The sequence below is a fragment of the Urocitellus parryii genome, chromosome 10 (assembly GCF_045843805.1).
Source record: "Urocitellus parryii isolate mUroPar1 chromosome 10, mUroPar1.hap1, whole genome shotgun sequence".
Classification (NCBI taxonomy): Eukaryota; Metazoa; Chordata; class Mammalia; order Rodentia; family Sciuridae; genus Urocitellus; species Urocitellus parryii.
Window position 1 is genome coordinate 2,912,930 of NC_135540.1, and position 26,995 is coordinate 2,939,924.

Sequence of the window (26,995 nt, forward strand, 5' to 3'; positions counted from 1 at the left end):
TCTATTTTTTATTTTGAGAGAGTCTCATTAAGTTGCTGAGGCTGGCTTTGAACTTTTGATTCTCTTGCCTCAGCCTCCTGAGTTACTGGGATTAAAGGAATGTAACACCACACCTGGCAAAATAATAGATTTTTGACGGTTCAATTATGCAGATTCACAATCTATACTGATCAAATTTGTCAGAAATATACAGTAATTGCAGAGGAACATGTGTCATTTTTAAGAGAAAATACCAGATGAAATGAAAGAGTGCTGCCAAATGAGCATGACTGCTGCTTTCAGAAACTAATCTTAGCAAATTTATATGACTAAGACCAAAGCTACTTTTAACTTTTCACCATTTGTATTTTTCATTTTGTTCTGAAATCCTCAACTTTGATTCTTACATCACCTCTGTTTTTAATTCTCAGAAGTGGTGTAAGCAGCAGCATTTTCTGATTCCTATTGAGCAAACTCCTTCATGAGCCAAAACTGCAGAATAAAAGTACTGTAAAGGATAAACAACCAGAGAACAGGCCCTGGGGAGAGGGCCATAAGTTCCAATCTACAATCCAGCAGGGGACCAGAGTCCTGAGGGGCAGAGTGCTGGGGTGGGGCACAGGAGCACAGTTCAGGCCTTCACTTCTTACTTCTTTCCTTACTGTATGCAGAGTCTCCTAGAAACTGGAAGGGTCTTAACCATCATCTAATCCAGGCTTCTTAAGGCCAAGAGGAGTTAAAGAACTTGATCCAAGATACAAGTTGGTAAGGGATCAAGGCAAAATTGGGTCCAGGTTTCCTGGCCAGCAGTAGCCTCCGTGACGGGAAGCAAGGATCTCTAGCTTGGAACAGCCACCTGCTCTGGTTTCCTAGGACCCAGTCGTGGATAAAGTCGACCCATGTTCTGTTATTTTGGCTCCTGGACTGGGTTTTCTCGGGTCCTATTTCCCTATATCTCATTTAGCTTTTGCAATGATACTGAATTGTACATTTTCATTGTACACTCACTATAAGAGTTTCATTTGCGCCACAGCTTAGCAGATGTTTATTGATCACTTATGACATACCAGCTGTAGACACAGCTATAGGCTCAGAATGGGACTATGGTCATGTGGCCTTTACACTCTGGTGAACACAGTTTTACATAAACACATATATGCATTTGGACATGGTAGAGCACAAAAATAAATGCAGTGCTTTTTCATATTAAGCTAGAGTGACTGTATCCAGTTACTTGAGAGGTTCTTTTTTTGCAGTAGTATTTGAATTCCTAGGGTCAGTTTTTTAAAATTCTTATTTTTACTTCAATTGACACATTGTAATTTCATGTATTTATGGGGTACAGTGTGATAATTCAGTACATGTGTATAATATGTAATGATCAAATTGAGATAAAGTTTCTTAAAAAAATAGTTCTAGAATAGTGTTGAGTTTATAAAAAGTGGGTAAAGATAGTATAGAAAATTTCTCCATATTCCATGCCATTTCTCCTATTTTAGGGGTCCACTTGTTAGGACTAACAAATCAATGTTGATACAGAGTTTTGCCTAAATTCCATATTTCATGCATTTTTTTTTCTTAGCTCTTACTTAGTGATCCCATCCAGAACCAGATTCAGTCATGGTGTCTCCTTTGTTCCTCCTGGATGGTGGCGGTTTCTTAGCATTCCCTTAGTGTTGATTCAGGATGGCCTCAGTTTGCCTGACCTTCTTCCAGAAGGCCTTGGGAGTAGGGTCCTTCTGTCCTCAGCCTTGCTCTTTGGCTGTGGTGGTCTTTGCCTTCACAGTAGAGTTGCTCTTCCCTCCCTGAACTCTGGGGAAGGAAGTCACCATGCAACAGTTCATGTCTCAGGACGGGGCCTTAGGGTTTCCACTATCTCCTGGAGGGAGTCATGTCTGTGTAAATTATTTGTTTTTTTTAGTGAGAAATTGGTTTATTGTCCATTTCATTTTTATTTTTATGTTACTAGGGATAGAACCCAGGGGTGCTTTACCACTGACATCGCCTTTTCTTATTTTGAGACAGAGTCTTGCTAGGTTGCCCAGGCTGGCCTTGAACCTGTGATCCTCCTGCCTCAGCCTTCTGAGTCACTGGGATTACAGGTGTGTGCTACTGCACCGGTTCTCCACCTACTGTTTTTTAATCTACTCACTTATTGGTGTGTATTCAGGGACTCTTTCCATTATGATCTGGTGTCGTGTTCTTCCCTTGCTGCTCTGGTGGCTGTAGTGTGGCCGTTGGAGGTCTGGTTGGCTCCTGAGCCCTCTGACAGAACCCTGTCCAGGTGTTTCCTTCAAGGCCTTCATGGTGTGGCCCGTGTGATGCTGCAGTCCCATTACACTTCCTACTCCAGCCTAGAAGGAGCCCTTTCTCCCAGCAGGCCGGCTCCTTTTTGTGCTTGTTGGCACCCAGGTCTTTGCTCAAGCCCTGTCAGCTGGCCGTGCGGGAAGCATGTGCACAGCTGTGCACCTATCCTCAGAGGCTCCTGCGTCCCACCTCTGGATCTGTGTGAACTGAACGCCAGTTGGCTCTTCCTCACGTCTTCAACCCCAGTCCATTAGTGCCCGTTAGGACTTTGGCGGTTGCCACCAGCTCTTAGGATCAGGTTTTCATATGTATAAGTGACATCACTTAATTTTCTTGTTGAAATTTCAAGTATAGTGGGCTGGGGTTGTGGCTCAGTGGTAGAGCGCTTGCCTAGCATGTGTGAGGCACTGGGTTCGATCCTCAGCACCACATAAAAATAAATAAAATAAAGGTACATAACAAACTAAAAAATATTTAAAAAATGGAAATTTCAAAGTATACACTTACTAGAAAAACCAGATCAAACTAAATTATTAAGTGTTAGGTATACTTTCTCATATTAGGTTCTTCTTTATTCAGATACCCAATACCAAGGGGTTGAACTCCCAGTACCATCTTAAAATCATTTTCAGTGTTAACAAAGGATTATTGGGCCCCTTCTAGGACTCTGAGCTGAGCTGGTCATGTGGACAGACTCTGGGGAAACTTTGAGGTGTTGCCTACAACTAAAACAAGGACCTTGGAGCTGGGGTTGGGGCTCAGAGGTAGAGTGCTCACCTCACATGTGCAAGACCCTGGGTTCAATTCTCAGTACCACATAAAAATAAATAAGTGAAATAAAGGTATTGTGTCCAACTACAACTAAAAAATAAAATGTTAAGGAAAAACAAAACCAAGGATCTCCACATTCCTTTTGGGGTTCCTTCCCTTTTAGGCTTAAGAATAATGGTGCATTGGTATTACAGTTCATAACACATTTTCTAGCATGCCCAATTCATGAGTACTTGTCAACATTCAGTTAGCATTAGTGAGAGGGGAAGAAGGCTAAGGGTGTATCTGTAGACAGTAGGTGCTCAGTAAGTGCTCATCTGCTTTGGACATGTAATATTCATCTGAAGATGTGCAGAATGGATTCCTGCTCCTTCTGTAAGATCTTTTCCACCCGTGGCCATGCCCTTCTCAGCCAATGGCCAGTCTAATGTTTAGGCACAGGGACTTCAGTGCCACTCATGACTTGTGTTTCTCTCACACTGCACTTTCCCTCTGTCAGGAGACCCTTTCACTCTATCTTCCAGATCCAGAAGTTCCTTACACCTCTGTGGCCACCACCCCCACCTAAGCCTCCCTGCTCTCTGCCTGTGTTGGATTGCCCCTGGCCTCTATTTTGGCCCCCTGTGGTTTTGGTGGTGAGGGTAATCCTCACCACCATCAGTTCATGGCACTTTCCTTCTCCAAAGCCCAGCAGCTTTCCTTTTCCCACGGATCTTCTAAACTCATTGGCTGCTGTTCCCATCTTCCAGCCCTCTGCTTCCTCTGGTCCAACGTGCTGCCCACAGGCTCTTCAGGTGTGGAGTGTACGAAGTGGTCAGCAGCCATGAATTAAGGGATCCCCAGTTCTCAGGCCCACATAAAACCAGGTCTTGAAAGCAAGGCACATGCTGTGGCAGGCCCTCAGAGGCCACTCACCCACCTCTCTTCAGTGCTCCTCTGAGACCTCCATTTTCTTAAGTTTGAAATGGTGAGCAAACCCTGTGACGAGGAAAAGAGCTCTGTGCATGTGTTAGAGGGTCAGAGAATCACATCGCATAGTCAGCTCACAGGGACACTGAGGCGGCAGCCACTCAGGACTGTGGAGACTTAGAAGGCAGAGGCTGAAAACTGCATTTTCATTGGACCACTTTTCTTGAGATGTTGGCTCTATTACACATTAAAAAATAATGCAGTTTGTTATTAAGTATGAAATACTTGTTTAGTGAATTTACTGAGTAAGTTTACATTGTGGACAAAGTACAGATGAAAATTTCCCTTCCCTCCACTGATTTTTTCAGAGGTACAACTAGCTTTTGTAAACTAAAAACAGTTTGTTGGTTAGTTCCTGGTATTGTTTCTTTTCTCTGAAATACTAGAAACTGGCTCAAAAGGCAAACGTGACTGGCAGGGTGAGAACTTAGGCCAAAAATTGTAGGGAGTGCCATCCAGCAAGGGGGACCTCCAGGAAGTAGACAGCAGAGTGAGCATGTGACTGGGAGATGCTGTTAAGTCCCCCTCTGGGGAATGCCTGCGAGGCTCAGTGCTGACCTGTCACAGTATTTTATAACTTCTATGACTTTGCTTTCTTTTTTTATTTCACTTTTATTCATGATCCTAAACCTGGAGTAAACAAAGGGGAAGACATTTAATCAATGACACAGAAAATAACGAACTAACAAATTGACTTCAGTTTACACAAAATGCATCTATTCGTCTGTTTCCTGTTGCTATGGTGAAATACCTGGGGCTGGGTATTCATAAAGAAAGGAGGAGTATTTGGCCTCCTCTGCTGGAGGCTAGAGTCCTGGGCTCCTCAGTGTGCTTCTTGCCACTGGGCGTGTCCCTCCTTGGGCATCCTGTCTGTTTTGTATGAGGGAGTTTGGGCCTGAACAGTGTGGTTCCTGTTCCATCCGAGTGGTCTTGCAGCTACCCCTCACCTTTTATTTCGGGAGGAAAGGACAGGTCCTTGAACTCATCCCCTTGCAGAAATGTGCTGGCTGCGCCTTGCTGACAGTCTGCGTCCTGACCTGTGTGCCCTGCAGAGCTGGCTCTGACACAGTTTGGCCTACTGAGTCTTGCTCCCTTGACTGCCCTGCTGAACCCAACCAAGTCCACTGCTGCTGGCTGGACAGACAAGACACTATCCTATCATGAATATTCAACATGAAAAAATAATAACAAGTAATTCTTCCTTTATTTTTCAGAAATGTGTTACGGACGAGTGTTTCTTTTTTGAACGACTGGAATCAAATAACTACAATACTTACCGGTCAAGGAAATACTCCAGTTGGTATGTGGCCCTGAAACGAACAGGGCAGTATAAACTTGGATCCAAAACAGGACCTGGGCAGAAAGCTATACTTTTTCTTCCAATGTCTGCTAAGAGCTGATCTTAATGGCATAATCTATCTCATTTCACAAGAAAGAAGGAAGCCATATTTTAGAATCTGTTAAGAGAAAAAAAATTATATACAGCACGGTTTAGATAACGTGTCAGATAGCTTTTTATCTAATATTTAACCATTGCCTCAGTAAAGAAACACAACAAACAATTATAGAAAATGTGTAAACTTTCCCCTTTTATATAGCATCTGCTGTTACTCAATGAAGATTACCTAGATTATGTTTTTCTTACATTTATATTATTTGAAAAGATTTTGAAGTGTCTTTACATGTGAATTTAAAACAAGGAAATCATAGGCATTAGAAAATTACCATCAAATATTTAATAATCCCAAGTGTTCATGACATTTTATTATCTGGCATATATTAATCAACATTGACAATTTCCTTAAAATTTTCAACCCACGTCGGTGTGGATTCAGTGCGCTCCTGTCACAGTGCACACTTCTCTGGCAGTTCCCTGTGATAGAGCTTATAGAGCAGGCCTGTAGACGCTGCCGGAAGCTTCTCCATGGTGAGGTCTACCTTGTCAAACCCTTCTCTGTGCCCGTAGAGCAGCAGCCTGGCCACTCTGCTGGTGATGGGAGTTGTGTTTCCAGCCCTGACCAGGTCCACCAGGTCCATCCACTCGCACCTGAGACACTCCTGCGGGCAGCAGTTGATGGTGAAGGAATGTGGCTGGAGGCGGCAGATGATGTACATATCTGACTTCCCGAAGGCTGTGGGAAGGCTGTGCTGCTGTCGAATACTCAGGAGGGACCTGAATTCTGACTTTATACCAGTCTCTTCAAAAACTTCTCGAACTGCTGTATCTCCTACATAATACAGATGTGCAGATTGTAAGGATCACCATTTTAGACACATCATCTTTGAAGATTTGTAGTTAAAATCTCAAAGTCCAGAAGCAAAACCTTTGGTTGGCTGTTTTCAATACTAACTCTAACTTCTGGATGTCCTGAAATACCAAAATTATTTCACTACTTTACACCTGAGATGCTTTTGATATATTGACTATTTCTTTGGCTGGTTGCTAACTAGAGGCTTATTCACTTTTTTTTTTAGGGTTACATCTTTTTAACCTCTTCCTGCTCTGTTTCCCAAAAGGTAAAAGCATAGGTTGCAAAAGTTAAAACATGTTGCAAAGGTGCAGATAATACTTGGATATATATCTTCATTATTATCTTCTTCCTGATTGTCCATGAAAGCTGCCTAAACTTACATATTGCAGAACTGAGCAGAAGTGGTCTGTTCTTCCCTAAAAGTCCACAGAGCTGAAAAATGGGTCAAGTGAACTATGAAATGTCTGATTTCTCCTGGTGATCCCAGGTGGGACTGTCAAGCCTCTGGTTACCGAGCAAATGCCTTGTGACCATTTTGTTATGCTTCTACAGTAATGTGGCAGTGAGATCCCACTGCAGGAAATTTTGGCATTGCCTTTGTTTCATGAGATAAGACTTCAAAGAGCTTGGTCTCAGTCCTTTAATACCAAAAGGCAATAGATGTTCATCAGTTTTCAAAAGGCTAGGGATACATAAAATGTATCATATAGCCAGATATGGTGGTGTGCGCCTGTGATCCCAGCAACTGGGGAGGCTAAGGCAGGAGGATCCCAAGTTTGAGGCCAGCCTCAGCAACTTAGCAAGTCCCTTTCTCAAAATAAAAAAGAACTGTGGGGCTGGGGTTGTGGCTCAGCGGTAGAGCACTTGTCTAGCACGGGTGAGGTCCTGGGTTCGATCCTCAGCACCACATAAAAATAAATAAAGGATATTATATCCAACTACAACTAAAAAAAATAAATATTTAAACAAAAATAAAATAAAAAGAACTGGGGAATGTGGCTCAGTGGTAAAACACCCCTGTGTTTGATCCCCAGTACTAAATATATAAATAAACTACATTAAAAATTTATAACATAATAAGGGTCTTCATATTCTAGAAAGTTAATTTTTCAATTAAATGCAAAATTTCTGTGGCAGGATTTTTATTACTATTACCATATTTTTGTGGTGTGTTTCCTGAAAATCCTGAAAGACCACCTAAATGGGTTTCACCCAGCTTTGTGATGTTCTGTCATTGTCTCTGGAAGCATCCATGAGAAGCCCTTAAAGAGCTGCCTTCCTTGACGGCTTCTCTGGGAGGCTCACTTGCCAGACAGGCTGTTGTTCACACACCTTGAAGTGCCTTCACTATGTGGTCAGTGACTTTGCCTTCTTAGTAACTCTTTTGGTAAAAAACAGCAAGGAAGAGGAAGCTGTGAAGAGCAGGCCCCCCTGCTGCTCTGGTCCTCTGCTCCTCTTCAGTGCCCTGGATGTGCTCCCCACAGGAAGCACAGGAAGAGTAGGGCCTTCTCAAGTTAACCTATGACTTCCCATACTGAGATCTGCCCATAGTCTCAGCTTGACTAGTTTTACATTTTAAAACTGAAACCACTGAGGCGGGGGTTGTGGCTCACTGGTAGAGTGCTTGGCTGGCACGTGCAAGGCCCTGGGTTCAGTCCCCAGCACTGCAGGGAGAAGAATGTGGAGGTGGTGGGGTTACAACTGAAGGCGTAGAAGAATAATCTAGGTTAAAAAAAATTCCTTAGTATGAAATTTTTATCTGTATACAGTATATATTTGTTATTAAAGTGATTATTAAAGTTGGTGGCACTGGTCTTAAAATTTTAGATAATGCCCCTAACTCTTGTTCATATCTGTACTTTTATTCTTTAAATGCTCTGAAAAATATCCTGGGGACTCTGTCTAGCTCCTAGTAGCACTAATAAGAAGCTGGGTACTGAGCTCATGAGTTCAGGCCGTCTGCAGGCCCAGGAAACACAGGGCAGGGTGCTGAGCAGGCTGTCCTGCTTGAAGTCAGTCAGCACTGCCTGGAGAGTTCTGACCAGTCTCACAGTAGTACCATCACTGACCACTTCTGAAAATGGAAGGGCAAACAAGTGCTTCCACCTCTGGACTTTTGGAGACCCCTTCCACCTCAAGATGAAAATCTCTTCCTCAAGGATTTTCAACATGAATTTAATTTTTTTTTTATCAAGATCAAGTGACTTGTTCTGTTGTGCCTTTAAAGTTATTTTAATATACTGTAACCTCAACTGAAGTAAGATATACTATTTGACAAGTGTGAAGAACATAGGAAAAACTAGTAAGCTTTTGTTTTTATTTTTGCTGATTAAGAGATGTGCGTAGCTGGGCGTGGTGGTGCATGCCTGTAATCCCAGCAACTTGGGAGGCAAGGCAGGAAGATCACAAGTTCAAAGCCAGCCTCAGCAATTTAATGAGACCCTGTTCAAAATTAAAAATAAAAAAGGTCTGGGGATGTGGCTCAGTGGTTAAGTGCCCCTGAGTTCAATCCTTGGTACCGAAAAAAAAAAAAAAAAAAAAAGGAAAAAAAAGAGATGTGTTTCAATATGTCATCGTAATGTTTTGTTATTTAATTACAGGACAGTGATGAAATGGAGTTTATACTTGTTATTTCTAAATTGTAATATTTAATAATAGGGCGAGGTTGAACTGAAATGAAGTAATAGGAAGAATTCTGTGGAATGTGGGCTTTCATGGCTCTGGTGCACTGATATCTTTGTGACTACAGATCGACAGAGGAGATGGCATTCCCAGGATGGCAGTGTGTTTTAACTTCACAGATGCCTTTATACCACAGCCTGGAGGACTGCATTCTACTTTGTATATGGCCCTCTTACTTTCTGAAACACTACAGAGAACTCTGTTTGCCTCACGTAGTATCATCAAAGAATGAAAGATTCCAAACAAACACATTTCCCAGTTAATCAGTGTATTTACTGGGACTCAACAAAGAGTCCAGTCTGGAGCCAACAGAAGTGCTTGTGTGTATGTGTGATGGAAGTATTCCTACAGTATGTTACTTTCCTGAATGTAGGGTTTAAAGAAAATAATCTGCATAATGTTTGGATGATTTGGCTTCATTATCAAGAATATTCTCTTGTACTGTTAGAAAACAGAAATACCCTCACACAGACATCTTTCAGACCTCTACTGTCAGGGGTCATTTCTAGCTGCTCTTGGGTTTTATCACATAGCTTAATTTATACTACACCCAGGTAGGAAGGTGAATGACAGTTGCTGCTTTTTTTCTTATTCCACATGACTGAGGTATGTGTATAATCTCTGGATGGTGGAGTGTGATAACCACAAATACTTTTGAAAAGTGCATTTTTAATTATCTTGACTTAAAGGTTCTGGATTATACTTAAACCTAAACTTAATGTATTTAGCTTAGAAATGTGTATTTCTTCATTTATATTTATATGTAAGTCTGACATTCAAAGGATCCATGAAAGTTCAAAGGAAAAAAAATGGATTCATTTGTGAAGGCAAGCCTCAGAAGGGGAAGCCACAGAGGCTCCCCGACGTCCCCCAATGGCCAGGATAAGAATGCAGGGCGTGGCTTCCCTAGTTCCCACCATGCCCAGGCCTCACGTGGATGGTGATCAGATGAGGGTAGCCTCGCCGAGTAAATGGCCTTCTCTTTTAGTGCTCACTCCTCAACAAAATACTCCTATACCACCAGCACACCTAGCAGAACCTAAGCAAAAGGTCAGTAAGTTCTCCAACCCAAGATCTGCTGTAGACACCCCTGAGTGTGATCAGTTCACTGGAAGATTGTTAGGAGTTGGCTATACAAGGCATAGAGGGCATTCTGATCCGTAATAACACTTAAAAATCAAGTTTCAAGAACACACACATTGTAATTTTTATAGTAATGGGGATTTAACCTGGGGTGCTCTACCCCTGAGCCACATCCCCAGACCTTTTTATTTTTTATTTCGAGACAGTTGCTTAGGGCCTTGCTAAAATGCTAAAGCTGACCTCAAGCTTGAGAACTTCCTGTCTCAGCTTCTAGAGTCGCTGGGATTATAGGTGTACATCACTATGCCTTGACTTTAAATAAAAGTAAGTTCAGTAAATTGCCATAATGTATTCTTGACTAAAGAGAATAGGGGACGTGCATGTTAAGGAAGAGGTCTTGGAGAAATAATGTTAGTATCAAATGAAATTTTTAGTGATTAGGATGACACTGAATTTGATCCAATGGCTTAAGCATAGACAAGAAAATTATTTTTATTCTTTTGTTTCCTATAAATTAGTGGCATAGAGAATTCTCAGATTAGTTCCTATTTCTCTGTGTTAAATGTTGAGCTCAGTAAGTTATTTTAGGAAGCTATTTCTCATTTGAGACTTTCTCATGATATTTTACTCTTCTGGCTTCCTACGTACTCAAAATAAATAGTAGATAAAATTCTTATAAAGAGAAGAATTACATCATTTTAGCTCTATAACTGACTTTATTATATTGATTCAATGTTAAATTTAAGTTATTATTCACCTTTCTGTGATATAATGGTCCAAAATTTGTGTTTTCTTGTAGTTTAACTCCAACGTCAATTTTAGTCATATTCAGAATAGCCCTTAATGCTAAGCTTTACTCATGGATACCTAAAGCTTTCATACAAATTAATCTAGAGACAGTCCTAAACAGAACAGGTATTAAGTTCCTAATGGTATTCCTCAAACTAATGGAATAAATTGAAATGCTAGAAATGTTGCTGCTAATTTTATTGAATTAGTAATCTCTCTGAAACTCTCTGACTTGGTCTGAAGAAATTAGAAAATTTACATTCTTATTCTTCGATACAGAGCAAGATAAAGTAAGCACATGATTTCCTCAGTATTTTCAAGCTACTTATAATATGTAAGATACATACCAATATCTTCTCCAGGCTCTGACAGGCCTCCTGGAAACTTCCACATATTTTTCATCTGCAACATCAAGCAGAAAAAAATGTAGCATTTGTTCAGTAACACACAGACGCACACACCTGCAGGTGCCAAAACACCCAGCGCTGTCCAGGCAATGAGAACTCACTTTTTCCAGTTTCCTGTTCCTCTCCTTCCCTCCTTTGCTGAGGAGCTAGTGAGTTATGAAATCTTTCTCCACCTTTTTCTTCAGGAAATAGAAGTAATTTTATTTGGTTAATGTGATAAAATTTGTATTAATGAAACTTTGGAGGGAAATATCTACTGCATTTGTATAACTTAAATTTCGCTGCTAGTTAACTATGAACAAATAGGAGAATCTTACAGATGCTGCTATAATTAAGTAGAAAGCACAGAATAAATGTAATCACTAAAGGATGCTATTAATTTTCATATCTATTTACTGTATTGTATTTCTAATCAGACATACTACTCTTAAGATTCTGTTGTCTACATCAACAATTTTATGTAAAAATGTAATTGCTTTTCATGGGTAGTATGAATAAAATTGATCAGTTTGTGTTTTCTGTCTATTATTTCTTTGTGTTTTCCCAGAACACTGCTTTTTCTGGTGGGGAGGGGCAGGTAGGAAGCTCTGACCATTGGGATAGCATAGAGTAACTTAGGAATAGACCACAGGTGATTATGAGATGGCATGACAGTGTTCCTGTGGCTGTCAGGATTGCTGTTTCCTTTCAGAGCTCTGTTCTATGTATCCATCCCCACAAGGAAGCTGAAGAAGGGCCAGCACTCTGCAGACTCTTCACGCACAGAAGCTGTGGCCCTCCTGCTGGCGAGCTTGGTGGCCCACGCATTTCCTGAGGAGAGCTTCCCCAGGATGTGTCACTTCCTAATCATGCCAGCTTGGACACCAGTGGCAAGGTTTCCGGGGCTTCCCAGGCTGCTGGTTAAGTGGGTGCAGCGTTCAGGCCGCCCACCTTTCCGCATCTGGCTCAGGCAGGCTCAGTGTTGGTTTACAAAGTAAATTATGCTTCACTTTATTAGTGCAGAGAATCCATCTCCGAGTCTCTACTTCAGTACACTGTCCTGGATTCCACTTCAAAATAGTTTCAGCAGCTTTGCTTCTGTAGAAACTTCACAAGCTTTTGTCTGACCACCAACATAAATTCTATCTGCAGCAGCAAAACATGTTATGACTGGGTAGACAAATGTTTAAAAGAACAATAAAAGTCAACTTTCAAAATCTTTGCCTAGACTTGACTATAAATGATTGGAGACTCTATCATATTTGGAGATAGAAACTTGTCAGAAGGGGGAAAATGCTGGACAGAAGGATTGAAAACAGTTCACACAAATCTGATTTTTAAATAAGGCTTCAGTATGGAAAGATCAGGTATATTTTATGCTGGTAAATAGGTGTGACATTTCCTGATATCACTTAGGTTTAAAGAGCTTATTTTAAAAAGTTTCCTTCTCCCAAAGTCTGGGTTTTTGAGCCTGGGGTCTAAGTGGTGGGTGGAGAGGCCCGAGTCATGTGGTTTTAAAATGATTGAGCAATAGCAAGGCAGGCAGATCTTCCCATTCTCTTTATATTAAAACACTCAACAGGGTTAGTAATGTTAAAATAATGCTAAAATATTAGCTAGTGTGTACTGAATGCTTACCATGTTCTAGATACTCTGCTAAATGTTCTTGTAAGAATTAACACATCTAAACTGCACAGAAATCCAACAAGAGTCTGTTATTCCCAATTTAGAGGTGATAAAGATTAGTCACTGGTCTGGAGTCACAGCTAGTGTGGGTTCAAGTCCAGGCAATTTGATTCTAACCATTTCTTTTAAGAAATTTGAAAAGCTGATTTGAGACTTCTCACTAATACTTAGCTATGTGATTTTTCATATACCTCTGGTCTTCTCCTCATACTAACTGGAATATTTTGTGTACATCCAATCAAAATCTATATCTTAGACCTGCACTCCCCTAGTATATGTGAATTTGGATTAAAACTGAGGGCAGTGTTGAATGTGTTACCTGTTGCCTGTGATATTACCTAGCAGTGATTTATTATTATTCTATCTTTCTAACTTCTTTCATGAGGGAAAAAAACTACTGAGGATAAGTTTGGAAGATTTAGTCTCCTTGAATTGGCTACATTTTAAATCTTTGTTCTCTTTTCCTATACAAAACATCTCTAGGTTCCAAGTATAAAATTCTACTGTACTTAATTCCCTGATCGTCATAAAAGAACTTTCCACTCTTTTAAAAGAAATGTTTTTCTCAAATGTTCTCGTGCCTAGACGCTCTGTTTGAACTACTCAATCTTCACAACTGTGACCCCCTCCCTGCTTTAGGTTGGTGAGGTCATCTAGGTCCTTAAGCATACCAGAAAAGGTAAATTATCTTTTAAAACTTATCAAAATGTATGATTTCAAACAATACTAGAGTAGTTCTGTCATAATTTGGAATGGTGGTAGGAGGACAAATTTTCTTATGCATTTGCTAGTTACAAATCTGATGTGTCAGGCTGGGATTGTGGCTCAGTGGTAGCGCACTTGCCTAGCATGTGTGAGGCACTGGGTTCGATTTTCAGCACCACATATAAGTGAGTAAAATAAAGGTCCATCAACAATATATAAAAATTTGATGTGTGTATGGAAAACAGAAGACTGTAGGAGAGGTAAGGATGATTTCCTGGATTCCTTTGCAATCCTCCCCTGCCTAGAGTCAGTAATTGCAAGTTCAGGAACTAGGCATTTCAGGTGTTGACAAAAGGCACTCTGCTAATACATTTTTCACTGATACTAACAGAAGGTTAGATACTTTCTCTGCAATTTCAAATTTAAGAGTGCTGTTTCTTTTACATTTGTCCTGAAGATAAACTCAAATCTATTTTAAGGTTTTTAGGATAGGTGAAAGAGCATGATTCATTTTCTGATCCCTTTTTCTCACTAGTTTCTTAATTCCATAGACATTTTCTGTTTTCCTGAGCAGAGGCTTAGCTTTAGGACATTGTTCCCTGGATATGGTTCCTGAAATCCTAACCAGGAGTTTCTGTAACAACAACCCCAAAGACTACTAATTTCTTTGTTTCTTTTTTCTTGGTATAGGGGAATCAGACCCAGGGCATTGCACACGAGCCTCTACCACTGAGCTATAACCCCAACCCTTTAATAAAAAAAATTTCTTTTGAGACAGGGTGTTGCAGTGTTGTACAGGCTGGTCTTGAACTTGAGATCCTCCTGCCCCAAGTCCCGGTAGCTAGGATTACAGCAATGCACCGCCGTGCCTGGTTTACTACAGCCATGCACTGCCGTGCCTGGTTTACTAATTTCTTTCAGTCATCTCAAGAACCTGGAACAAGGGCACAGACTTGCTTGCCTCTTTCCTTTGGTTCTCTTGTATTATTTTAACTTCTTGTTCTGCCTTTATTCCTACCTGGCTAGATACCAGAAATCTGGTTATCTTTTATCACCACTGTCTAATCTTGACTCCACCATACTCACTTTCTAGGATTTGAACCTGGTGTATTGAGATTAATCTCATTATCTACAATATTATAATCACCAATGACTTGGAAGCTACCATCAAATCTCTCATAGTTTGGCTGATTCATTCAACAAAAATTTTGAGTGCCAGCTGCTAGGTGTACAGAAACTAATGTATAATATTGCAAACTGGTCATTCTCTTTATCACTGCTCTGTTTATTTTTTGAGTAACACATCTCCATCTTATGTATTCATTTTATTATTTGTATCAATGTATTTGACTGTTAGCTCCAGATGTAGAAACTCTGCATTGTTTACTAATTTATGCCCAGTGCTTAAAAGGTCATACAGCACAGTATGAAAAGGAACCCAGTAATATTTAATAAATCAATGAATAGGCCCCTAACCTGAACACAGTTTGTTAGCACTTGTTAGCATTTGTAAGGTCAAGCCACTGGTAGATCTTTTTATTACTCAAAGCCATGGGGTTAGGAAGGAGAAAGGACACACTTTAAATGTCCCGTTAGGTCTGTGTTTTGAGTGTGTGCATATAATCATTCTGAGGGTACATTTTTTCTATAAAAAACACTTCACAGGCCTAGGATGTAGGTTAGTGGTACAGCACTTCCCTAGCATGTGCAAAGTCCAGACTCAAACCCTAGTACCACACACACATGCTTTTAAAAACAAAACAAAAAACTATAAAGGAGAAAACTGGCTTGAATGTCTGAAAATAATTCTAATTATTTATAATATATAAAATTTATTAATAAGTACTTGTTCAATTATGTTTAAATTCCATCTAATGCCAAAATACAGTAAATGATTCCTTTTCTCACTATTTTTGCTGCTAAAATAGACACCCATACTTCATTTGCATATTTTGTTCTTAAATGGATCACTGCTTATAACTTAAAAAAAATCAAAACTCTATTTAAAATTATCATTCCTACTTACTCTGCAAAGAAACCACTATTATAACACAATTTCAATCTGCCTAGCTTCTACCAGTGCCAATGTCCTATGAATGTGGGGGGAACGTGAAAACCTGACTAAATCTGAAGCAGCACTTTCTCAAACCGATGACTGGCAGGTCTGAACACCAGCAGAATTTGGAAGCCCAAGTTGCTAGCTCAGCTGCTCTCAGACTTCACAGCACAAGCACCTGGAGGCTGACTGCTGGGCTCCCCCCTGCAGAGCAGCAGAGTCCACAGGTGGGGTCTTCTGTCAGTACCCAGCCTGCCCTTCCGTACCTGCTTCGTGATGCTGGCACAGGGCCTCTGTTAACCAGTCTCTGCACTGCCAGCTGACTCCCTTTCAGGCTCCACCAACAAACTCCAAGTCTGGAGAAGGGTGACGGTTATTTCCTGTACTCTCCTGTGCTGTGGTTCCTGGGCGCACCATTCCTGCAGTCTGCTTTGCTGCCAGCAGTTCTTTCCTAGTATCAGCAAAATCCAGTTTGCAGTTTTCCTCACATCTGGCAGACACCAGGACTGGGTAAAGTAGCACTTCCTGTGAGGGATTTTGAGTTTGGGTGATGTGTCTTCCCAAATGGAGGGAACCACAACCCACCAGAATGACATAAGTTACATTGAAGACATCTGAGATACAGCAGATGGCAAATGAGACATTTTCTGACCTTCCTTTATCCTATTAAAGGCAGAGGTTTCTGAGAATGAAGCTGCTATTAATCCAGGGTGTGTAGAGTAGAGGGATCTTGGGGGAGAGGTGGGAGCTTTCAGCTAGGCATTAGGCTGATCATTAATTAGCACCTAGAGGAGGAACTGCAGTAAAAAACTATCAGAAGCTGGCTGCCATACCTTGCATGTGTCCCTAGGAGTGCTATCCCTTTCTCTTATTATGTTGACATATAAATCCTTACCCTGTGGAACTCTGCTCTGTTAATCTAGTTGTCAATTAACTTGCATCAGTACCACCACTGGCAAACAGAGTTCCCAATTCAACTCTATGACTTCACCTCTCTCATGGAGTTTTCAAGGTTGCAGATGGTGATAATAATAGATTGTTATGATGGTAACTTTGATCAGTACTTTGATTAGTAAGGAGTATACAGGCTGGCGTAAAACTGGAAAGCATTCACTGAATGCTAAATGCTCTTCCTGAAAACAAAATCCAGTTTCTTAATGCATTAAATTTTCTAAGAAGTTGCCTCTTCATGACTCTTAGATTATAACATTTAATTCTAAGTTCATTTTACATTTGGATCAATTTTTGTCATCTGAAAGGAAATAAAGATAACTGTCATATGTATATGCGTGTTTATACATCTCTCACACACACACACACACACGGTCACGTCATTTATTTACCCTTCTACGTGCTGTCATACTGGACAATCTTGAGTACTCCAGACTAGTAACTGGGTATGGAAGGAGAGAGATTTATCACTCTTACATGAATGATTAATTTTAGACTTTGCCTAACCTTTCTTTATTTAGTTTTTTCCAAAGATAACCTAATTCCAAGTTAGATTAGAATCTTGGTTCCACTACATTATCTATGTATTTTTTGGCAAAATACTTAGTCTCTGTGACTTGGTTTCTTCATCTGTAAGATGGGAATAAAACCCCTCATGGGTTGTTGTGAAATACTCAAGTCTTCAACTAAAGATGCGGCAAACATAAAATGATGCAATGGGACATTCCTTGGCTGTTCAAATGCAGCTACACACAAAGAAAAATCAGAGCAATAAGAATCATATATTCACCTGTATGGAGAACTACATTTTTCCTTAAATGATACATTCATGTGCTAAAATAGAGTACGTTTATATAATTAATTAGTAAATTTCATTCCAAAACATAATTAAAGATACTAGGAATAAGACAACTCATTTCTCTCCCTATGTATGTGCCATAAATGTTAATTTTAGTTACTAAGTGAGGCACTTTGCACATAACTAAAGTTTAACATCTTCTAAAATAACCAAGTAAAAATTCCCTGTTAAAAGACACACTCCAGAATTATACCAGACAAAAAAAGTCTTTTGGTGTTTAACCTTCCTTTCCTAATATGATGTCCAACAAATCCTTACTTCCAAATAATTTATTTCAAAAAATGGTGAGCCAACTTAGATCCAGACAGTTGAATTCACTGTCATCTCCACGCTGAACTCTCCTAATCTCTCTGGCCCGTGAGAGTGAACTGATGTATTGTTGTTCATACTTTTCACCCACTTCATCCTGCACTGACAACTATTCTTAACAGACAATCCCTAGAATCAACCCTTCACCTGCGTTTAGAACACAGAACTCTGTTCAGCTTTTTGTGCAGTGCTTCTTGTGGGCCACATTCAAGCTACATCATGGCATGACTCCTCAGGGCACGATTACATAGGGTATAAGAGCTGGAACTGCAGCCACAGGAAGTCATAATAAATTCCCTACAAGCTTATTTAAGGACAGGCAGTGCAACCCCAGCCCGCACACCAATATTTTCCTGTATCCAGTCCCGTGGGTGAGGGCCACTGCCTGGAGTTTCAAAGTACTTATGGGTTATGACAGTGGAAGTTGTAAAGAATAAGGAATACCTCTTTTTGGTACCATAAGAACCTAGAGAATTGACACCCAACATCTGTTCTGTCCTCAGTAATTCATCAGGAGGAATGAGAAGAAATGTGTGGGTACTTCAATTTAAATATCTTTTAAAATTCAACCAAATATGCCCTTTAGTGAATTCATCATTTTTCTTCCCAATACCCCCTGAATCTGCTGATGATACCGTTATTCCAGCATCTCCTCCCAGCTCAAAATACTGAATGATTTAAAACTTATTCCTTTTCTTAACAAAGTCATGGTCACCAGTTCCTAGAAACATCTCTCCTCCTCCTTCATATCACCATCTTGGTGTAAGCCTTCCTTCTGCTCATCTTAATGACTAAAGCAGTGGCTTCACTGGCCTCTCTGGCTGTATCTCTGTTTGCATCCTCACACATCCTGTGGATTAATAAGCATCAGTAATCACATTTTATTAACATATTTGTCCTTACTGAACACAAAAGAAACCTACAAACTATACTCATAATCACCAGGGATTGATCAAAACTCCTGAGCAAATAAAGTGCCTATGAAAATGTTTTTAAAAATAAGCATATAAATATCATTTTCAGTAATATGCTTTGTAACACAGCATATTGTTTCATGCCTAAAGTCTGTGCAATGGGACCACCTTATTGTTAACTAACAATACTCAGCTTATTATTATTATTATTATTATTATTATTTTTTTTGGTACTGGGGATTGAACCCAGTGGCACTGAACCACTGAGCCACATCTCTGGCCCTCTTTTGTATTTTATTTAGAGATGGGGTCTTATTGAGTTGCTTAGGGCCTTGTTAAGTTGCTGAGGCTGGCTTTGAACTCAAGATCCTCCTGCCTCAGCCTTCCTAGCTGCTGGGATTATAGGCATGTGCACTGTGCCCAGCTCAGCTTAAATTGTCTTTCAGGGAGATATCAGATCTACTATTAAAAAGACCCAGATTCTGTTAGAGTATACTGATATAATACATGATAGATCTCAGGAAAAGAAAAGTATCTTTGGTAACATGAGCCTGAGTCCATATGACGCTATTATCTTTATATTTTCATGTCTAAGGTGATCATAAGGTAGACTGGACTTGAAATACATCTAAATGGGGTAGGAACAGAAGAGGAATACCATAAGACTACTGTAGATGTTATACATAAATTCAGGCTCTCTTGATAGGATTAAAACCAAGGGCATCATTTCTGGACTTCTTTCATGTAACATTATTTTAGGTCTGTTTTCCTTATTTTTAGCCCACATGGTTGAATACAAAACAGCCAACTATAATTTAAAATTTGATAAAATTTTGAAGAAATAAAACCCTGATTGCATAGTTCAATAGCTGTCACCTCCATGCTGAATCTCCTAATCTTTCTGGCCCGGGGAGAGTGAACTGATGAGTGATGAGTGAACTGAAGCCTAAGCATAGGACAGGCAATCTAGCAAAACTCGACAAGTGCCTGCAAGAAGCTGGAACATGGGCTGGGCTGGGGCTCAGTAGGGAGCGCTTGCCTTGCAGATGTGAGGCCCTGGGTTCCATCCTCAGCACCACATAAAAATAAATAAATAAAATAAAGGTATTGTGTCCATCTACAACTAAAATAAAACACTAAAAAAAGAGAAGCTGGAGCATCAGACTGCCTTAGGACAAGGACCTTGTCTGCTCATCATATGGCAGGCAGATCTGCTAGGTGGAAAGGGGTTCCAAAATGGTCAGACAATACAATTTCCCTTTTTATTTAGTATAGATGAAGTATTTTTCCACATCTGGTTTCATTTGTGCTAAGTAGTTGAAACTTTAGTTTACTGGAAGTGAACTTTAAAATAATAATTTAAAAATAATATTTTTAAAGGAAATATCAGATAATGGTTCTGTTTTTTTGTTTTGATTACATAGAAAAAACTTAAATATGTATCATCCATTAATTAAATAATCATATTATGGTGACAAGAGGTAAAGACAAAAGATTTAAGCAAAGAAAACCCATGGAAATTTTAAAAGTTCATCAATAGCTTAGTAATTCAGTGGTCTGCTTATGTCATGTATGTATAATTTATACATGGATCACAAATAATTTTAGATCATTTCAAATCTTGACCTTATTCTAAGGTACATTTTATAAACCAGTTTCTGAGAATAATCTGTTATGTATTTGTCATTTCTACCATATCTCAGAGGTGGCTATCATTTATTCAATGTGAAATGTAAAAGAACTACAAAACACCTTAAATTCTTTTTTTTGGCCTTTTGTTACTCAAAGAAGCTTCCTTTTCTAGTGCACCTTTCTGACTCCATGCTTGTGCCTTCAACACTTTGGCAGCCATTTCTGGTTCCGTATGGAAAGCGGAAAGCGTACCTGCTCCTGCCAGACACATTCAGCACACAAGGAGCCACTACAGGCCCTGCTGATGCTAGTTCCACAGCGGCTGTTGGGAGGGAAGGAAGAGAGCCCACCATACTGTGTCAGCTGCTGGGCCCTCCCATTGCCCCTGGATGCTGTGCCCCGAGGAGGCAAGATACTTCACACTCTAGTAATTTTTCCTGATTTGGAAGTATTTCTAACTGTATTTAGAAGTATTTCTAACTTTATTTGGAATTATTAATGATACAAATAACTCCTTAAAAAATGCAACTTAATTTTGAAAAATTCAACAACAGAAAAATCATGACCTCCAATGGTTGGATACCCAATGGTTACTGGTGAAGTACAATCCTTAATAAAGGAAGACTCTCTCAAGTGTATACAGGACTTGCATCTATTTCAGTCATTAGCTATTTCTGTGAATAGACATCTTTACTTATTAATACCATTCTTGCCAAAAAATAGCTCTTTCTTGTCATACAAATAAAAAAAGAAAACAAATACTGTGCTCAGCATTCTACTGTGTACTGCTATAAATATAAACTGATACAAATGAGAGAACAAATCATTAAACTGTGATAAGGTCACTCTGCCCAGCGTAGTTTTCCATTGCTGTGCATTTCCTTCTTCATTCTCTCAAGTACTAGGAAGGGATTCAATGGAAAGAACAGAGCAGATAGTTAACAAATCCCTTCCCCAGGAAAGTATGAGGTCTAGATTTGAAAGATGAGAAAATGGGCATGGAGACTTGCCCAGGGGCAGGTTGTCATCCTTACACCAAGTCTGCTGTTTACATCCCCTCCCCTCACCTGGCATGCTACTGCTGGGCTAATTTGAAGGTTATTGTTGCATTACCCTCCCCCTATTTAATCACCACCACTTTATCACCATGACTGCAATCTGTACATGATTAACTGTTTACATTTAAATCTAAACCCCAGGCACCCTTAAAACTAGGCCCTCCTGGTCCCATTTAGTCGTTCTCACCAAATATATGTGTTTTTCCCCCAATTTAAATACAAAATCTATTGAGAGCTAGACAATGACGTTAGGTCTCTATAAATTTTTGTTGATAATAAGATGCTTTAATTGAGTCACAGATTCTGCCTTAATTTAAACCTCTAAAGTTCCTTATTTAAGAATGACTTTAAGATAGCATTTCTGAGAAAATGAACTGATTTCAGCCATTGTTACAAATAATTTAAATTTTAAAAACATATAGGGAAATATTTTGATTCTGTTTATTGATATTTACTTAAGTCTCAGAAAGTATTAAGTAACTATTCTTTCTCACTCTGAGTTGTAACTTCTGGGAGAAAAATCCAGTTTCTACTCATGACACTGCTCTCCTTAGTGTCTAGCTGCCTAGACCTATTTTGGTATGAGGTACTTCGTATTTGTTCCCAGCCTGGTTCTCAGGTCAAGAATCTTAACACTCCTATATTCCCGACCTCTGTGAACTCTTACTATTATTCCCACACCATGCCAGTCCCTTCGTGAACTCTTTACACATTCAATTCTAACGTTCTCAGCTTGCTTTTCTACCCCCTTTTAAAACCAGTTCATCACCTTCTACTCATTCTCCTAGACTTGTTTTAAGTGTCACCCCTTCTGAAAAGTCTTCAGTCAAAGTTAACTATAATTATCTGCTCTATGACTGCCTGTCCAAATAAACAGTAAGCTGAAGGGCATCAGGGAGAGCGTCTTACAAATCACTGTACTCTCAACACCTGGCACAGAGTGGAACACACCTGAATGCATGGAAGAATGTCTAACCCAGGGCCTCTACCACTGACCTATATCTTTTTTTTGTTTTTTGGTACTGGGGATGACCCAGGGGCACTTGACCACTGAGCCACATCCCCAGCCACATTTTGTATTTTATTTAGAGACAGGGTCTCACTGAGTTGCTTAAGGCCTTGCTAAATTGCTGAGCCTGGTTTTGAATTCAAGATCCTCTTGCCTCAGCTCTGGAGCTGCTGGGATTACAGGTGTGCATAACTGTGCCCGGCTTGTATAAGTACTTCTTGATCTTATATTTAAATATTTATAAATATTTAAATGATCCATAACTAGTTAAAAATATTTTTTTTTTTGTGAAGTTGTAACTGGGAATACTCTGCCACTGAGCTTTATCTCCAGCACTTTAAAAAGTTTTTTAAAAAAATTTTTGAGAAAAGGTCTCACTAAATTGCTGAGGGTCTCACCAAGTTGTTGAGATTGACCTCAAATTTATGGTCCTCCTGCCTCAGCCTTCTGAGTTCTAGTACTTTTTGATTGGAAAAAAATATCAAAATGATCCATAATTTCTTAGAAATAACTTCTAGATTCTATAATTCCTTAAATTATAAATTCCTTTAAGTTTCTACAATTTCTTAGGCATGTCAAAATTTTTACATTTTCCAAACATTTGGAAAGCATTTATAATGCAGGAGCAACTTACTTTATTTCGATCTTGTACGACCAATATTTTTCTAGTACTCTCATCAAATACAGCTCCTGTTAGGAGAAACAATAAATGATAATCAAGAAATATTAATTTCATTCTCTTAGACTCCTCCCATACTTATCTGTGGTCATCAAAATCCTACCCATGCTTGAAGGCCTAGTTCAGATATCATCTCATCCATGAAGACTTGTAAATCTCCTGAGCAAGGAATTGATTGTTCAGTAGTTATTTTTAGTTCTAGTATATACCAAGTTGTAGCATAATCATCTGCTTAAGCTTCTCTAGATTGTCTATTTCTCTTGGTACACAATCTTTCTATCCTTTCACGGCATTTTTTTTATAGTGTTCAGATAATTTTAAGTGCCTGTTGCAGTCCATTGGCATCTATAATAAACTACCACAAACTGGTGGCTTATCATAACACGATTTTCTTATAGTTCTATAAGTTGAGAAGTTCAAGACTGAGGTCCTGGCAGGCTCAGTGTCTGGAGAAGGCCCACTCCTTAGTGTCTTCTAGCTATGTCCTCACACAGTGGAAGGGCAAACAAACTCCCTTAGGCCTCCTTCATGAGGGATTGGATCCCACTGCCCAAAGGCCTCCCCTCTTCACAGCCTCACACTGAGGATTAGGCTTCAGTGTGTGGATTTGGGAAGAGAGATATTCAGAGCATGCAGTTAAAAGTGTTCACTGAATAAATGCATTTGCTTTTTCATTCTTTCTTGAATCACTGCATAGAACACAGGCCTCTGACCCCTAATAATCCAAATCCTAGTATCTTAGTATTCAGTTCAGGACCTTTCTGAAGCTAATTGTACACAACTTTTTAACATATAACACAAATATTTCTTTTTGTAGTTTAAAGTTCTAATCCATTTATTTCATTTACTCATTAATTATACACATTACTTAGTGCACTATAGATTATGCTAGCATTTATCTTTGAGCAATCCTGGGTCAAAAATATAAATAACAGTCTAATGATCTTTATTAGGTTCCTTTAAATGGGATAACATAAACATTTGTTTATGTGGTAAGATATTTTCCACATATTCAGCCATTCTTTCAATATTGAGTCCTTATACACAACATATGGTAACAAATGCTATGTAGAGATGAAATATTAAAGGGAATAGGTATTTTTAACACAAGGAAAACTGAAATGAAACACCACTTAGTGTTTTAAAACAACAGTAAAACCAAATGAGGTGTAATTAATGATGATGGATTCTATTATAAAATTTAGACTATGATGAAATTGGACTTTCCAAGGGATAGCATGCAAGGAAACCTACTCTTAAAGTATAAAAATTTGTGATTAGCCACCTTGAACTTTCCCCTAATGAATTCACTAGTAACAGGAGCACAGAACCAGTACACACAACTTGAGTGACCCCTGCTGGCCACAGCACAAGAGCTAAATCAATCCTAGGTCAGAGATCAAGTGGAAATTCCCAGCTTATGGCCAGAGACTGTGCTTATTGCTTTGTGTGCATTATTGTCTAGGGTGCTCATCAAAAGAATCCGCTGAACATCCTGAGTACCTGAGTTCATGCAGCCTAGAGGGAGAGTGGAGCCTGGCAGCCAGTCTGGGCTCCAAGTAGGCACTCTTTTTTTTTTTTTTTTTTAAATTGGCTTAATTTATTTTTAAGTTGGACACAATACCTTTACTTTATTTGATTATTTTAATGTGATGCTGAGGATCAAACCCAGGGCCTCCCATGTGCTAGGTGGGCACTCTACCTATGAACCACAAACCAAGCCCCCCAAGTAGGCACTCTTTAAAGTACGATATGGCACTCCAAGGGCTCATTTCCACTTGAAGGTTTGACATTCACTCAAGAAATCCTGGGTGTCTGCTTTAGGCCAGACTATCTTTGCTTGAGGATACAGTGGTGAAGGAGACTTAAAATACCCACCTTCATGGAGTTGATATTATTGTAGGGATAGGATTGCCACTTGTGTTATGTGCAATAAAGACAGGTGGCTCTAGATAAAGGGACAAAGGCTGATAGGATTGGTGTGCAGGAGAACCCCGTTTTAGACAGGAGGGTCAGGAGCTTTTCTGAGGAGGAGACACTTGTGCAGAACCGTCAACTGTCAAGAACTGGACAAAGCTCTGAGGAAGCACATTGCAGGGGAAGAAACCAGTAGATGCCAGGCTAGTAGGTGCTGGCTTGTGAGGGTAATTAACCAGGGAAGAAGCCACAGCTCACTCTGGTCCAGCCATACTATGAGCAACCTTCTGTCCTTCTGTTGCTCATAATAACATCGACTATTTTCTCTCCACCTAAAAATCTCTGCATTAGATTGTTCCTATCCCTAAGAGCCCCCTCTGATCCTAGTTATCCTTCACTACTGGTCAAGTTCCACATCTCCCATTCTTGAAGTCCTCTAGAACTCCTAATACAATACTTACTTATAAACTCTCATGGAATACTCTTAGTGTATATATCACCAATTCTATGGTAATGATTGCAAACTCAATCAGAAATCCATGACAATGAATGAGAGTTATTTCTATGACTTTCCAATGAAGTGTGAGGCTGTCACCCAATTATCAAGTACAATCGTTTGTAATGAAGCTGAATGGAAAGCTTAAGACTTCAGATACAGAAGACATTACTAGACTTCTTGAATAACTCCTTTAAAACACTTCTTATTTGCAAAATAGCTTTAAAACTCTTGTAAATTATATAAAATTGCTAATTAAAATTATTAATAAATTACTACTTAATACATATTATTGCTTTCATTTAAGAATCTCCTTAATCCTGGTTCTCAAAGGGTGATTTTAAGACCAAAATCTGCAATAGCAGAAATAGCCACAGGAAAATTATTAGAAATGCCAATTCTTAGGTCCCACCCCAGACCTACTGAATCATCAGTCTGTCTTAATAAGCCCTCTGATTTTGATGTCTTCTACTATGTGAGTCCCTGTCTTTATTGGAAGATAGTATTCTCTCAATTTATATCTATGAAGCTAATCAGACTATGAAGTTCTACACTGTCATTAAATCATGCTATTTTAAATAATGGTTTGTCACAATAACTTAACCTAAATGTCTTTAAGAAGTAATATTCAATTTGGTTCTCTTTACCTTATACTCAACCTAAGCTATATTTTACTGTACAGATTCGTATGTTTAGTACTAATATGTGTGATAAGAACATGAAAATTGTCAGAATCAAAATAGATTCACTGTGGTAAACCTAACCAAAAAAAGAAAAAGTGAATAAGGCTGGGAGGTTATGAAGGGCTGGTCGTACAGGAGGCCTGATGGTAATCATCACAACATTCTGCCATAACCACAGCTTTCAGAGGCCACCGCGATAACATAAAAAAATACCTCTATGAGGACATCTGCCCTGAAACTGTTTGTTCAACTTCAGACTGCTGTACTTTTATTATTAATCACTGTGGCCCAGTGATAAACATTTCCAAATACCTGCTGAAATTCTACTCACATCTGTCTCTCAAATTTTGTCCTGGCCTCAACTTCTTTGAACACACTCATAGTTTACCATGGTACCTGTATTCCCATTGCAATACTCGGCTATTTCTAAATAAATTTCATCCTTTAGAGACTCTGATTGTTTTGTTTATTTAAGTTGAGTGAATTTATTTCCTGATTCCAAGTCATGCCACTGTTTGAGAACAGGTTTGGAATTCAGCTCTCAATGTGCCAGTTCTTTGTGATGCCCTCTGCTGATCTGTAAAGCAACTTCCATTTATTTAAAAGCTCTGCAACAGTTTCAGGAAGATAATCACTGAACAAAATCATTCATCAAAGAAAGAAACTGGGTTAACCTTAAGGAACTTTAAAAAGTGAACTCTAGTGGCCATGAGTTCGAAACTGACCTGCGACTCCTACTTGATGTGTGGCATACACTGGTAATCTGCTGGGCCCTTCTCCCAGCCACAGGGTCAGCGTTGATGAGTCCGATTCTGCATGGTGA

General features: G+C 39.4%; 2 protein-coding genes across 7 annotated transcripts in view; one reads left to right on the plus strand and one right to left on the minus strand.

The window, feature by feature from the left end:
* Nucleotides 1-5,550, plus strand: part of LOC144257291 (fibroblast growth factor 2) — a 42,966-nt gene extending 37,416 nt beyond the window's left edge. The window contains exon 3 of the mRNA XM_077803494.1: nt 5,241-5,550. Coding sequence (XP_077659620.1) covers nt 5,241-5,426 — 186 coding nt within the window. The 3' untranslated portion in view covers nt 5,427-5,550. The remainder of the gene's footprint in view (nt 1-5,240) is intronic.
* Nucleotides 5,551-5,685: 135 nt separating this feature from the next.
* Nucleotides 5,686-26,930, minus strand: Nudt6 (nudix hydrolase 6). Of its 6 annotated transcripts, none has more exons than XM_077803497.1 (6): nt 26,898-26,926; nt 23,032-23,087; nt 17,220-17,362; nt 11,341-11,418; nt 11,180-11,234; nt 5,686-6,254 (listed from the first exon to the last, which is right to left on the minus strand). In XM_077803497.1, exons 5-6 carry the CDS (start codon nt 11,232-11,234, stop codon nt 5,872-5,874), a joined length of 438 nt encoding a protein of 145 aa, XP_077659623.1. In that variant the 5' UTR covers nt 11,341-11,418; nt 17,220-17,362; nt 23,032-23,087; nt 26,898-26,926; the 3' UTR covers nt 5,686-5,871. The 6 variants fall into 6 exon arrangements, with proteins under 6 accessions (XP_077659623.1, XP_026268017.1, XP_026268015.1 ...); XM_026412232.2 differs by lacking the exons at nt 17,220-17,362; nt 26,898-26,926 and adding exons at nt 12,170-12,364; nt 15,932-16,190 and having other exon boundaries at nt 23,032-23,086; XM_026412230.2 differs by lacking the exon at nt 17,220-17,362 and having other exon boundaries at nt 26,898-26,930.
* Nucleotides 26,931-26,995: the final 65 nt, after the last annotated feature.